The 12,323-nt window shown below is 38.5% G+C and overlaps 1 protein-coding gene and 1 long non-coding RNA gene across 7 annotated transcripts in view; one reads left to right on the forward strand and one right to left on the reverse strand.

The window, feature by feature from the left end:
* Window positions 1-12,176, forward strand: part of LOC145727808 (protein sidekick-like) — a 61,928-nt gene extending 49,752 nt beyond the window's left edge. For 2 of the 6 annotated variants that reach the window (XM_081977634.1, XM_081977638.1), the window contains 19 exons: window positions 935-1,135; window positions 1,850-2,028; window positions 2,083-2,536; window positions 2,592-2,851; window positions 3,355-3,605; window positions 3,666-3,816; window positions 3,873-4,101; window positions 4,156-4,382; window positions 4,447-4,919; window positions 4,977-5,173; window positions 6,500-6,696; window positions 6,756-6,995; window positions 7,049-7,394; window positions 7,452-7,730; window positions 7,791-8,111; window positions 8,164-8,340; window positions 9,557-9,690; window positions 10,252-10,272; window positions 11,079-12,176. In XM_081977634.1, coding sequence (XP_081833760.1) covers window positions 935-1,135; window positions 1,850-2,028; window positions 2,083-2,536; window positions 2,592-2,851; window positions 3,355-3,605; window positions 3,666-3,816; window positions 3,873-4,101; window positions 4,156-4,382; window positions 4,447-4,919; window positions 4,977-5,173; window positions 6,500-6,696; window positions 6,756-6,995; window positions 7,049-7,394; window positions 7,452-7,730; window positions 7,791-8,111; window positions 8,164-8,340; window positions 9,557-9,690; window positions 10,252-10,272; window positions 11,079-11,321 — 4,580 coding nt within the window. In that variant the 3' untranslated portion in view covers window positions 11,322-12,176. The remainder of the gene's footprint in view (window positions 1-934; window positions 1,136-1,849; window positions 2,029-2,082; window positions 2,537-2,591; window positions 2,852-3,354; window positions 3,606-3,665; window positions 3,817-3,872; window positions 4,102-4,155; window positions 4,383-4,446; window positions 4,920-4,976; window positions 5,174-6,499; window positions 6,697-6,755; window positions 6,996-7,048; window positions 7,395-7,451; window positions 7,731-7,790; window positions 8,112-8,163; window positions 8,341-9,556; window positions 9,691-10,251; window positions 10,273-11,078) is intronic. The other 4 variants (XM_081977637.1, XM_081977639.1, XM_081977635.1 and 1 more) reach the window with 3 other exon arrangements.
* LOC145727822 (uncharacterized) lies at window positions 8,739-9,277 on the reverse strand. The gene is made up of 2 exons (XR_014177928.1): window positions 9,152-9,277; window positions 8,739-9,089 (listed from the first exon to the last, which is right to left on the reverse strand). It is a non-coding gene; the product is annotated as an uncharacterized LOC145727822 (long non-coding RNA).
* Window positions 12,177-12,323: the final 147 nt, after the last annotated feature.

Raw genomic sequence — 12,323 nt, forward strand, 5'->3', positions numbered from 1 at the left:
CCATGTCATAACGTGGACTAGACGGTACAATTGCTGGTAGCACTCGGTTTTACACTCAGTAACTTTCGATCCGGAAGGAAACAGCTTTCTAAGATCCCCTGATCTTCAATAGTCTGTGTTTGGCTCGATTTTTTTAGAAAACTGACTTTCCAGTTCTCATTAAAAGTCTCTCTTGACAATCAACAACCAAAAAAACCTTTTTTCCCATCTTCTACCTCCACGTACCACCTTTTTCACCTCCTTTGAAGTTCATCAAGTAATACTGTTAATTTTCTTAATAACTACATACAATCCTACTAAAACTAACTATAATGGTAAACACTTGACATCCCTACAAAAATGTACCTTTTCTATAAATTAAATAAATAAATTTTCTTTATTTTCTTGAAAAAAAAATCGTTATTTTCAAGACACTGGGTAAACTAACAACAGCCATTCTTTGGCATTAATTACTAACATACACAGAAACAGTGTTTAACCGCATGAGCATGTAACTAAAAAGCTTTTGGAACTAGTTTGCTTTCCCACTTTTTCTCTGGTTTTGATTTTGTAAACTGATTAAGTGGGATTTATTTGTACTCGTTATAATCGGTTAAAAGTTAAATGCGGACCCGCCAAGCAACTCGCGTTTTGTTTGGATTCCATTGTGGCGCATTTTATGTTTGGTTAATGCAACAATAATGTTCATTGTCATCCGCATTTATGGCGTCCGATTATAAATATCAAATTTTCGGAAGCTCTAAATATTCATCAGTTACTGAAGCGTTGCTATTTTGATTTCATATAAATTGCATTTATTTTGGTTAGTGGAATTCAATAAAAATAACTTCCTTTTTTTCAATTTTGTGACGAAAAACTTTCAATGCATGCTCTGTAAATCGCAACCAGCCCCCGTCCATTTCAACACAAAGACAGTCTAATCGGGCTCCATTAGTGCCCCCAATTTCAGGTCCCATTCCAGACCCTTTGCTCAACTGGGTGACCGAAGTGAGCAACGTGAGCGGCGATCACAGGTGGACACTGTTGACAAATTTGAAGGCTGCCGCTTCCTATCAGTTTAGAGTGAGCGCCGTGAACAGCGTTGGTGAAGGCAGCCCTTCAGAACCAAGCAACCAGGTCATGTTGCCTCAAGAAGGTAAGTTTTTTGGGATTTTTTTGTGTGTGTATAAACAATTCGAATCGGTTTTAATTAAAACTTTAATTCAATTCGGACCGGAAAAGCTTTTCAAATTTCACATGCTACATAATTATTTTTAGGAAAATGTATTGCTTGAATGGCGAGCGTTTATAACAAAACCGGAACTTTTGAATGGCCTCTTAATGAGCTACCGCGTAATTGGTTTTGCGTTGAGGTTTTTATGTTGTGTTATTTATGATTTTTAAATATTTAATCGGTTATAACTGGTAAAATCGATATATAGATATAGTATCAAAATATGATAATAATGGTTTAACTGGGAATTTTAACTGAGAAACCCAAATGAATAACAAATTATAACCAATTTTCCTTAAACTAGACTATAAGCCCAAACCCTAATCATAAGCAACTTGTTTTTATTTATTTTTTATCATGCAGGCAGCTCATATACATTTCTGTTTAAAGGTGGGATTTGTGTTTATATTTTGCATGATTTAAGTATCACACGTCTTGCATCCACTTTGTTCAGGTGCCCGCAAGCACCAAAACGTCATTATTTGCTGTAAATTTTGACTTTTGTCTTGTGGGCCCAGTTAAATTGCATTTTTTCGTTTTTCTTCAGTTTGACGCATTTATTATGTGATTGTCCCTTTTATTCTTGTTCGTGTACTTTTGGCTTTCAGTTTAAATAACATACTGTTTATGTTGTAGCTCCTTCGGGACCCCCCGTTGGGTTTGTGGGTTCCGCTAGAAGCTCATCGGAAATTATAACCCAGTGGCAGCCACCCCTTGAAGAGCACAGAAACGGTTTGATTCTAGGCTACATCATTCGATATCGGTTGTACGGTTACAATGACAGTCCTTGGACTTATCGCAACATAACCAACGAGGTTCTCCTACTCTATAATACTTAATAAACCAATTTTACTAAACTAAACTTGCAGGCTCAAAGAAACTATTTGATCACAGATCTAATCACCTGGAAAGACTACATAGTACAAATAGCAGCGTACAACAATAAGGGCGTGGGAGTGTACACGGATGGAGCCAAAATCAAAACAAAAGAGGGTGTGCCTGAAGCTCCACCCATAATCCGTAGGGTGGCCGCCCTTAATTCGACCAGCGTCCAAATATGGTGGATACCGCCTGATCCGCAGAAAATCAACGGTATCAATCAAGGTTACAAAATTCAAGCGTGGCGATGGCACACCACCAGAGGTCACGTGGAAGCTAGCATGATGACGGTCCACCCTAACTTGGTAGATCCGTACGCCGAACAAACGGCTCTTATGACTCACCTGGAGAAATTCACCGAGTACAATATCACCGTTTTGTGTTTTACTGATCCCGGCGATGGCGAAATTAGCGAGTTTGTTTACGTTAAAACTCAGGAAGACGGTTAGTGATTTAGTAACTAATAAACTTGAAATATTAATTGTTGGAACAAATGTAGTGCCCGACGAGGTGACCAATTTGCAATTCGACGATATCAGCGACAGGGCTGTTAAAGTGCTCTGGCAGCCACCGAAAAAAATCAACGGCATTCTAACCGGGTACCAGATTCAGTACCAAGTTAAGGATATGCCTGAAACGTTAAGGGTACGAAACTTGACCGCCAGTACCCTAAGCGAAAAAATCACTGAACTACAGGCTACCACTCATTATCGGTTTGAGGTTACTGCGTGGACTGCTGTTGGACCTGGCCCTCCAAAGGTAATTAGTCGGGGGTAATATCCCTAGTGCATTTAATTTTTCCGGAAAAATTCGGAAAAACGAGTTTCTAAGTAATTTGTTTTAACAAATAGCATGAGCGAAAGTGGTTTTAAAAATCATCCGAGTCGAAGACGAGCTATTTGTTAAAACAAATTACTTAGAAACGAGTATGAAAAGGATATTTGGTAAGATTATTTCCTGAGTTAAATAAACATTTTATTTTAATTAAAACAATAGGAACAATAATTAATAAGAACAATAACTTTCAAGCTAGAAAGGGTAACACTATTCTTTATGTTGCTGTGAGGAGCGTGAAATTTTTTCGAATTTTTTTCCGGAAAAACTGCTTACAGCTAAGTTGACAGTTGTTAAGTGATTTTTCCACTTAAAATTTACATTTGTTATACTAATTCTTGATAGCGATTGGTCAAAATTGATAGGAAGGAAATAATCTACTTAATTATTAGCAAAAGACACTTAAAAGCGTTTTTTTTATTATTTAGGTGGCTATAATTCAATCAGGAGTAGAACCAGTGTTACCTCACGCCCCGTCAAAGTTGGCTCTATCTAATATTGAAGCTTTCTCTGTCGTGCTCCAATTTACCCCCGGTTTCGACGGCAACTCTTCCATCATCAAGTGGACGGTGCAAGCTCAAACTGCAAGGAATTCGACATGGTTTAACGTCCACGAAATTAGCGATCCCGACGCTACCACTATAACAGTCACTGGTTTAGTGCCTTTTACTATTTATCGGTAAGTAAAAGTTAAATGAATGAGGAGAATTAAATTTGCAATCTTTCTGGTATTCTGTAGATTGCGATTGATTGCCAACAACGTGGTGGGTCAAAGTCCACCATCAGAAGCTACCAAAGAGTTTCAAACTATCCAAGCCCCGCCTGCTCATCCACCTCGAAACGTCACGGTACGAGCCATGAGCGCCACTGAACTGAGAGTGCGGTGGATCGTAAGTGTAATCATCACTTCCAGTACAAATTGGAATAAAAACATAACGTTATGTAGCCTTTACAACAAATTGAATGGTTCGGCAATCCTCGCGGTTACAGTATCACTTACGTGGAAGGGAGAACTGGGTACTCGCAGAGTGCGACTATAGAGGACCACACGGCTAATTCTCACGTGATTATCGGTCTAGAGGAGTTTGCTCTCTACGAAATTCGCATGCAGGCTTGTAATGACGTAGGTTGCTCGTCAGCCGGTCCCAAAGCTTTGGAGAGAACCAGAGAGTCTGGTACTGTTAACTAAATTTGCTTCAAAGTCCTCAGGGTCTAACTTAAGGTTTTAGTGCCTTCATTTGGACCTCTTAATGTCGTGGCTAACGCCACTTCGTCAACAACGATAGTGGTCAAATGGGGTGATGTGCCGAAAGAGCATCAGAATGGTTTGATAGAAGGTTTTAAAGTTTACTACGCCACTGACTCAAAATGCTCAGACTACAAAGTCATCCCCAATAACGCCACTTTCACCACTACCCTAACTGAGCTACGAAAGTATGTGGTGTATCATGTACAGGTATTATTTTGTTACTCTCAACTACCTTGAAAACAATACATCAAAAAGCAAAACTTTTTTTAAGGTTTTAGCATATACAAGACTAGGAGACGGGGAACCCAGTAAACCGGCCGTGTCAGTTAGAACCTTTGAAGATGTCCCGGGAGCACCATCGAACGTTTCGTTCCCAGATGTATCTTTCACTTCAGCCCGCATAATTTGGGATGTTCCCGAAGAACCAAACGGAGAAATCCTAGCCTACAGGGTGATCTATCACATTAATGACGCAAATCCTAATAGCAAATCGGCTAAAGAGTTTCCACCATCCGATCGGACCTTTAGATTTACCCAGCTGGAACAAGAAAAATACTACTTGTTTGCGATTATGGCACAGACGAGAATGGGCTGGGGCAACGCGGCGAAAGCTTTAGTATTCACTACAAACAACAGGGAACCTCCGCAACCCCCATCTGCACCTCAAGTTAGCATGTCTCAAGTTCAGAGTAGGGCGATTACGTTCAGCTGGACACCTGGACGCGACGGGTTTGCACCGTTACGGTAAATTATGCTCAAACAGTAAATAGTCACTTGTAGCTCAAAATTGAAACTTTATAGCTATTACACTGTCGAAAAAATGGAAAGCAACGGCATTTGGCAGCGTTTGCCAGAACGTGTAGATCCGGCACTTACTTCCTACACTGTATCCAATTTGAAACCTTATACGACCTATAGATTTCGTATACAGGCTACTAACGACATAGGACCGAGTCGGTTTAGCCCGGAATCTGATGAGGTCAGAACTTATTCAGCCGGTAAGCACTGTTTTAAGTTAAAAGTATTTTAATTTGTAATTTAAAATTCTATTTAAAACCGCCAGAGGTCTCTAAATGTTAGTGGGATGCTTCTGAAAAGTGCCACAATTTGTTTGAAACTTTTCTATAACTGTTTTAAATTACCAGAGGCTTTTAGAAGAATTATGAAGTGTCAGAACCTTATAAATGCTACTGAGAACCTTTTAAAAAGCCTTAGAGCCCTCTACAAGTGTCTAAAACTTTTCCATAACTGTTTTACATTACCAGAGGCTTCTAGAACCGTTCTGAAAGTGTCGGAACCTTTTAAATACTACTGAGAACCTTCTAAACTGTTCTAGAGCCTTCTAAAACCTTTCCATAACTGGTTTAAATTACCAGAGGCTTCTAGAACCGCTTTGGAAGTGTCGGAACCCTTTAAATGCTACTGACAATCTTCTAAAAAATTCTAGAGCCTTCTACAAGTGTCTTAAATTTTTCCGTAATTGTTTTAAATTACCAAAGGCTTCTAGAACCGTTCTGAAAGTGTTGGAACTCTTTAAATGCTACTGAGAAGCCTCTAAACCGTGCTAGAGCCCTCTAAAAGCATCTAAAACCTTTCCATAACTGGTTTAAATTACCAGAGGCTTTTAGAACCGTTCTGAAAGTATCGAAACCCTTTAAATGCTACTGAGAACCTTCTAAACCGTTCTAGAGCCCTCTAAAGCCTTTCCATAACTGGTTTAAATTACTAGAGGCTTTTAGAACCGTTCTGAAAGTGTTGAACTCTTTAAATACTACTGAGAACCTTCTAAACCGTGCTAGAGCCCTCTAAAAGCATCTAAAACCTTTCCATAATTGTTTTAAATTACCAGAGGCTTCCACAACTGTTTTGGAAGTGTCGGAACCCTTTAAATGCTACTGAGAAGCCTCTAAATCGTGCTAGAGGCCTCTACAAGCGTCTAAAACCTTTCCATAACTGGTTTAATTTACCAGAGGCTTTTAGAACCGTTTTGAAAGTGTCGGAATCCTTTAAATGCTACTGAGAAGCCTCTAAACTATGCTAGAGCCCTCTACAAGCATCTAAAAGCTTTCCATAACTGTTTTAAATTACCAGAGGCTTCTAGGACCGTTTTGGAAGTGTCAGAACCCTTTAAATCCTACTGAGAACCTTCTAAAAAGTCCTAGAGCCCTCTACAAGTTTCCATAGACCTCTAAAAGCTATTGAAAACCTTTTAAAAAGTGCCAGAGGCTTGTACAAATTAAACTTTCTAAAAATTGTTCAATTCTTGGTATATAAACATTGATTGATTAGAAGTTAAATTATTGTTTTTAAAATCATTTTTTTAGCTCCTAGTAAAGCAGTTAGTAGTCTAAAAGCCGTGCCCATAACTACCACCAGCGTTGAAGTATTCTGGATACCGATCGAGGAGCAGTTTTGGAGTGGCGACACTAAAACTGGCGGTTACCGTGTAGTTTTCCAGCCAGTGTCTGATTTTCCCACCGCTTTACAGGCCACTCCCAAAGAGGAAGTCAAAGGCATTAACGTGCGTTTCACTTTATATTTTCACTAATTAAGTATCGTAAATGGGTGGTTATACTATAGGCGAGTAAAATGGTATTGAGTGAGCTACTGCAAGACCAAAACTACGAAATTGTCGTGGTGCCCTTCAACATCCAAGGCGAAGGTCCTGCTAGTCCTCCTGTAACTGTTTACGTTGGCGAGGCAGTGCCCACCGGGGAGCCTAGAGCTTTGCAAGGAGAGCCTGTGTCCTCGACGGAAGTGCGTTTAAGGTGGAGACCGCCTCAGCAACACATGCAAAATGGCGAACTGCTTGGTTATAAGGTCACTAATAACATCTGAATAGTACTAGTACAGAACTAAATAATATTTTGTAGATATTCTATCTGGTTATCAATTCGCCTCAAGAATTGGAAGAGGACAAACGTTGGGAGGAAGAAATTGAAGTGGTGCCGGCCACATCCACGTCCCACAGTTTGGTTTTCCTGGACAAGTACACCGAGTACAGGATCCAGATTTTGGCATTTAATCCGGCCGGTGACGGGCCCCGGTCTAAATCAATTACAGTGAAGACGCTACAAGGAGTACCTGGACCTCCGGCCGATATAAAGTTCACGGAAATTACCATGAACAGTTTGGTGGTGATGTGGGACCCGCCCAAAAAGCGAAACGGCGATATTATTGGTTATATTGTTACGTACGAGACGGCGGAAGAAAATGAACGTAAGTCCCTTGTTGTTTTGTGCATTTTATAGTTTTTTTAACTTAATTCCTTTTTAGGGTTTAGCAAACAGGTGAAACAAAAAGTCTCAACCAATTATTTGCTAGTGCAAAACTTGGAGGAGCAGGTAACTTACACGTTTACTGTGCGAGCTCAGACAATCGATTACGGACCTCCTGTGTCCAATAACGTGACCACGGGCCCTCAAGAAGGATCTCCAGGTGCTCCCAAAGAATTAGTGGTCACCAGACAACTGTCCAGTGTCGATTTGCACTGGACTAACGGACCGACTGGTAAAGGCCCAATTTTAGGTTACTACTTTGAATCCAAGAGGAAAGGTACTAGTTTTCCCACGCTATTTTCCAACTTTTAAATTAACAACGAGTTTTATTACTTAGATGATCCCCGATGGCAAACGGTCACTAAAACTAACAACGGACCGTTGCAGGATTTCACGATTTCATATCAAAGCTTGCTGCCTTCGACTTATTACATTTTCCGCGTGATTCCCTACAACAAATTTGGCATTAGCTACCCGGCCCAGTCCGAAGATTACCTTTTAACACCGTCTAAACTTTACATGGAATACGGCTATTTGCAAAACAGTCCGTTTTACAGACAGACGTGGTTTATGGTGGCCTTAGCCGCCACTTCCATCATAATCATCATAACGATCATCGCAATTTTATGCGTTAAAAGCAAAAGTTACAAGTACAAACGTAAGTTGAAGTGAAGCTAAGAAATGTGGTTCCTTAAAGTTGCTGGTTGTAGAAGAAGCACAGAAAACATTGGAGGAGTCAATGGCCATGTCGATGGCCGATCATCAGGAGCTGGCCATGGACTACTACAGATCGAAAAGTTCGAACGGCACCATTACGGCCATGGGCACTTTAAGTAAGAGAACCACAGCGAGAAAACAACCCCATAATCAACCACCACCGATTTTGGGTATGTAAACTTTAAAGCTGGGTTTATACATTGCACAAGAAATCACAAGGGTTTCTTTTTGGTGTTTATACAGTCGCACAACATATAATTTTTAACCAATGAAAAAAGCTTATGACAACACGTGATAAATGTTATTTTTCTGTCACTTGCCATTTTTCAATCATGTCAAGCACAGATAAGGAGGATAAGGCAAAAAAGGTGTGTTTGCTGTTGTAAAGTTGGAAAAGGGGACATAAAACATTTTTAATAACAACAATATATTAGAATTCTCCATATTTAGAAAGTCAACACAAACCGACCAGGCTATCCCTGATGATTCCAACCACTCTTCAGGTGTTATTATTCCATGCTATTTTCTGCATAGAACAACCTTCTGATAAATAAATGAAAAACAGAACTGGCAATACTACACATTTTTATTTGGAATTGAGAATGTACTTACTGCAGAGTGAGGGCAAGACGTTGTTTTGGGCTAATTGGATTTTTTGTCTTGTCTTTCTGCAGGAATGGCCCCCACAAGAGCTAATAACTTATTGAACAGTTCTGGAGTCATACGCGTATATTTGAAAAACTGCTCTCTGTATCATGTTTTTCTGCAAACTGAACTATTTTTTCAAAAACACTATGTTCATTGCGTTTTCTATTCATAGGTCGCGTTTTAAACCTCCGTATTCTCCTTTTCTTGACATCTAAGCTGTAGCTGCAGCACCCATCAAGAGTAGAAGCCCCAATTGTTTCCAAGGTTCCATCTGCCATTGTTTAATAAATTCTTGATGCAAAGAGAAACTAATTAGCTCTAGATAATTTTTACCACTAAACTCTGTTTTTTCCGTAGACACTTCAACTATTTTTATTGCACTAAATGACCAAAAAAATCACAAAATCAACCACAATTCTTGAACAATCCAAATCCACCATTCATAAACAAAACAATAACGCAATACAATGATGGACGGCGGATGTCAAATACAATGACGGACGGCGGATGTCAAAATATGACATTACAAAATTTTGCGCACGCGTACAGTTATTATCGCATAACAATTGCATAGAAAGTTAAAAATTATGAACTTTCTATGCGGTATTGTGCAAGTGTTGTGCGCTGTATAAACGACAGTAGGCATTACTGTAAAGCCAACTTTCTATGTTATGCATTGTGCGCTGTATAAACCCAGCTTAACCGTGTTGTTTGTGGGGATTATATTTAATTTTACAGGAAAATCCCCACCACGACCCTCGCCGGCTTCCGTTCCGTACAATTCGGACGAAGAGAGTTTGAAAGGGTACGACGAGAACCCGGACGATAGTAGTGTCACGGAGAAACCTTCCGAAATGAGTTCCTCCGAACAGGTAAATTGTAAATCTTTAGTTAAACGATTAACGTGTATTTGACATGTTTTAACTTTCAAAGTGTGGAAAATTTCGAGCAGTATTTAGTATGCGGGTGTAGGTTTGTATTAACTGCTTACAGACTTTTTACAAGACATTTAGTTGTTTTATTAACCATCTTAAAAAGTATCATTAAAACGATATTCTCAGCAAACTTTTTGCTATACTATACGTAAATCTTATACAGGTGTGGTAAATCCAAAACCCAAGACCATAGGAAAACCGCGTAACGGACAGAGAAACGTAGATAATTGCATGCGTGGGACAAAGACAGTAAACGAAACAAATATCAAGTAGGCCATATTCTTAGCGCGCTGTTGCCAAACGCCGTAAGTAAGTTTGTCCAGGGTATTGAATACTATGTTTTTTTCGTTTTCTGTCTTTGTCCCACGAATGCAATTATCTACGTTTCTCTGTCAGTTACACGGTTTTCCTATGGTCGGTTTTGAATTTACCACATCTGTATGTTGTGTAACATTGTGATTAATTAAAGCATTTTCCTTTTCAATCATTCTTGTATAGTCCCCACGTGCAAAGGTAAAGGTTAGTCGTATTTTAGGTGGCCTATTGGATGTTTAGTGTATTTGAGTAGGTTCGTAGATTGTTTATTATGTTGGCTGTAAAACATTACAAAATGAGTAGTCAGTTGATCACTGATACAGCAATTTTCCGCTTATTTACAGCCACTCATTTCTGCAAGCTTGTTTATTAATGAGTAGAGTCCGGATTAAAAAGTACTAAAATTGTGAAAAAAAGCAAAATTATTTAAAAATTATTAAGTTCTAGAAATTTGTTAAACACTACTTTAGGAGCATTTACAAGGATTCTGGAGAGTTTAAAAAGCATTGAAGGTTTTGGACTGCTCTTAAAGCATTTGAAAACTTATGAACGGTTCTAGAAACTTGTAGAAGCTTTTAAACCGCTTTAGAAGCAAACGGAAGCTTTTAGACTGTCTTGAAATGTTTTGAGAACAAAAAACTAAAATAAGCACAAAAATCTGCAATTTGCATAAGTCGTTCACAGATGTCAAAGGTTGATTGCTTTTATTACTTACAAAAAGGAAAATTTCTATAAATCCGGACTCTATTAGTGAGTATTTGCTTTTAATTGCCTTGTAAGGGATGTTCAATAATTGTTATAGTCGTAGTTGGCTGTGGTTTGAAATCAAACCGGCGCGGCAGATTGACAGCTGTCATATAACAATTGTTTATCAAGTTATCTAAGACGTACGCTTTTTGTGACAATTGCCATCCATAGGCGACCTGACCATAACAACACTATTGAACACCCGTTATTTCTCGCACTTTCATTGTTATGATTTCTACAGAAATATGTATTTTAATTTATAGGGTTCTGAGAGTGAAAACGAAAGCGTAAGATCGGATCCTCACTCATTTGTGAATCATTACGCCAACGTAAACGACACGTTGCGACAATCGTGGAAACGCCAGAAACCCGTAAAGAACTACAGCAGCTACACGGATTCGGAACCCGAAGGTAGCGCCGTAGTGAGCTTGAACGGAGGGCAAATCGTCTTAAACAACATGGCCCGATCAAGAGCCCCTTTGCCGGGTTTCTCTTCGTTTGTTTAGTAACTTAGCTTTTACAACAACTTATAAGAAAACTAATTGAAACATTTCTTACGATTATTCTAACGTACGTAAACTAACACAATAATTGTGTTCTATCGAATCATTATTGCCATAAACACTCTTCTTTTAAAAAGTTTTCTTAAAATAGAACTATCTGTGAATGCGTAGCTACTTAAGGGACTTCTTATTGTATATAGAGTTAGTGTATATTATTATTATTATAAAGAAATTATCTATGGACCAAACTTAGGCAAGCCGATGTTGCCTGATCTCATCAGTTACTCCTAGTTTGAACTTGAAAATATCACTTTCCTGCTGGGCAATGTGTGAGGCGAGTAGATTTAAAGTAGTTGTCAAAACAAAACTTTGGAATCTACTGGCTGGTTAAAGCTGTAGAACTTTGAAATTAAATAAATTATAAAAGACTTGAATAGGCTTATGTACATATACGATTTTTTACTATTCTTATTATACTAGTAGAATAGTTTTTGAATAAACTAGGAAATTCTTAATGTATAGAAAAATATAGATTGTCACTGTCAATTATTATTGGCAATACTGTAAAACTTTTCATGGTAATATGACGTTTTTGCGGGTGCCGTGCAAATAATTCATTATTCTTTCAGCATTTATTGTCGTTCTGACCGTCAGTATTAATCTAGACTAGACTGCTGCACCAGATTCCAGTTTTGCTCAAAAACATAAGACAAAAATTCGAATCTCGTTTTTCTGTGTATAGGTCATTGTTTGACCTATACTATATGATATCTTTTTTTCAGTGTACACTGCCTTAATTTAAATAATATAATTTATTAGAGCAGTCGTTTGTAAAATAAAACTGTGATTTTACGAAAATGCGTTTTATTTTAGTTACAAAAATGCATTTTTAACTGCTTAGAATAACTGCTATAAATTGGTTCATTAGCTACTGTGGAACCAAGTTTCCTTTGCCAGAGTCAGTCAACTTATGTTGCTCACTTATTTACACTATTTTATATGGCA

This window comes from Ips typographus, linkage group LG4, assembly GCF_016097725.1.
Source record: "Ips typographus isolate SLU linkage group LG4, UJ_Ityp_2.0, whole genome shotgun sequence".
In the NCBI taxonomy this organism is placed as follows: domain Eukaryota; kingdom Metazoa; phylum Arthropoda; class Insecta; order Coleoptera; family Curculionidae; genus Ips; species Ips typographus.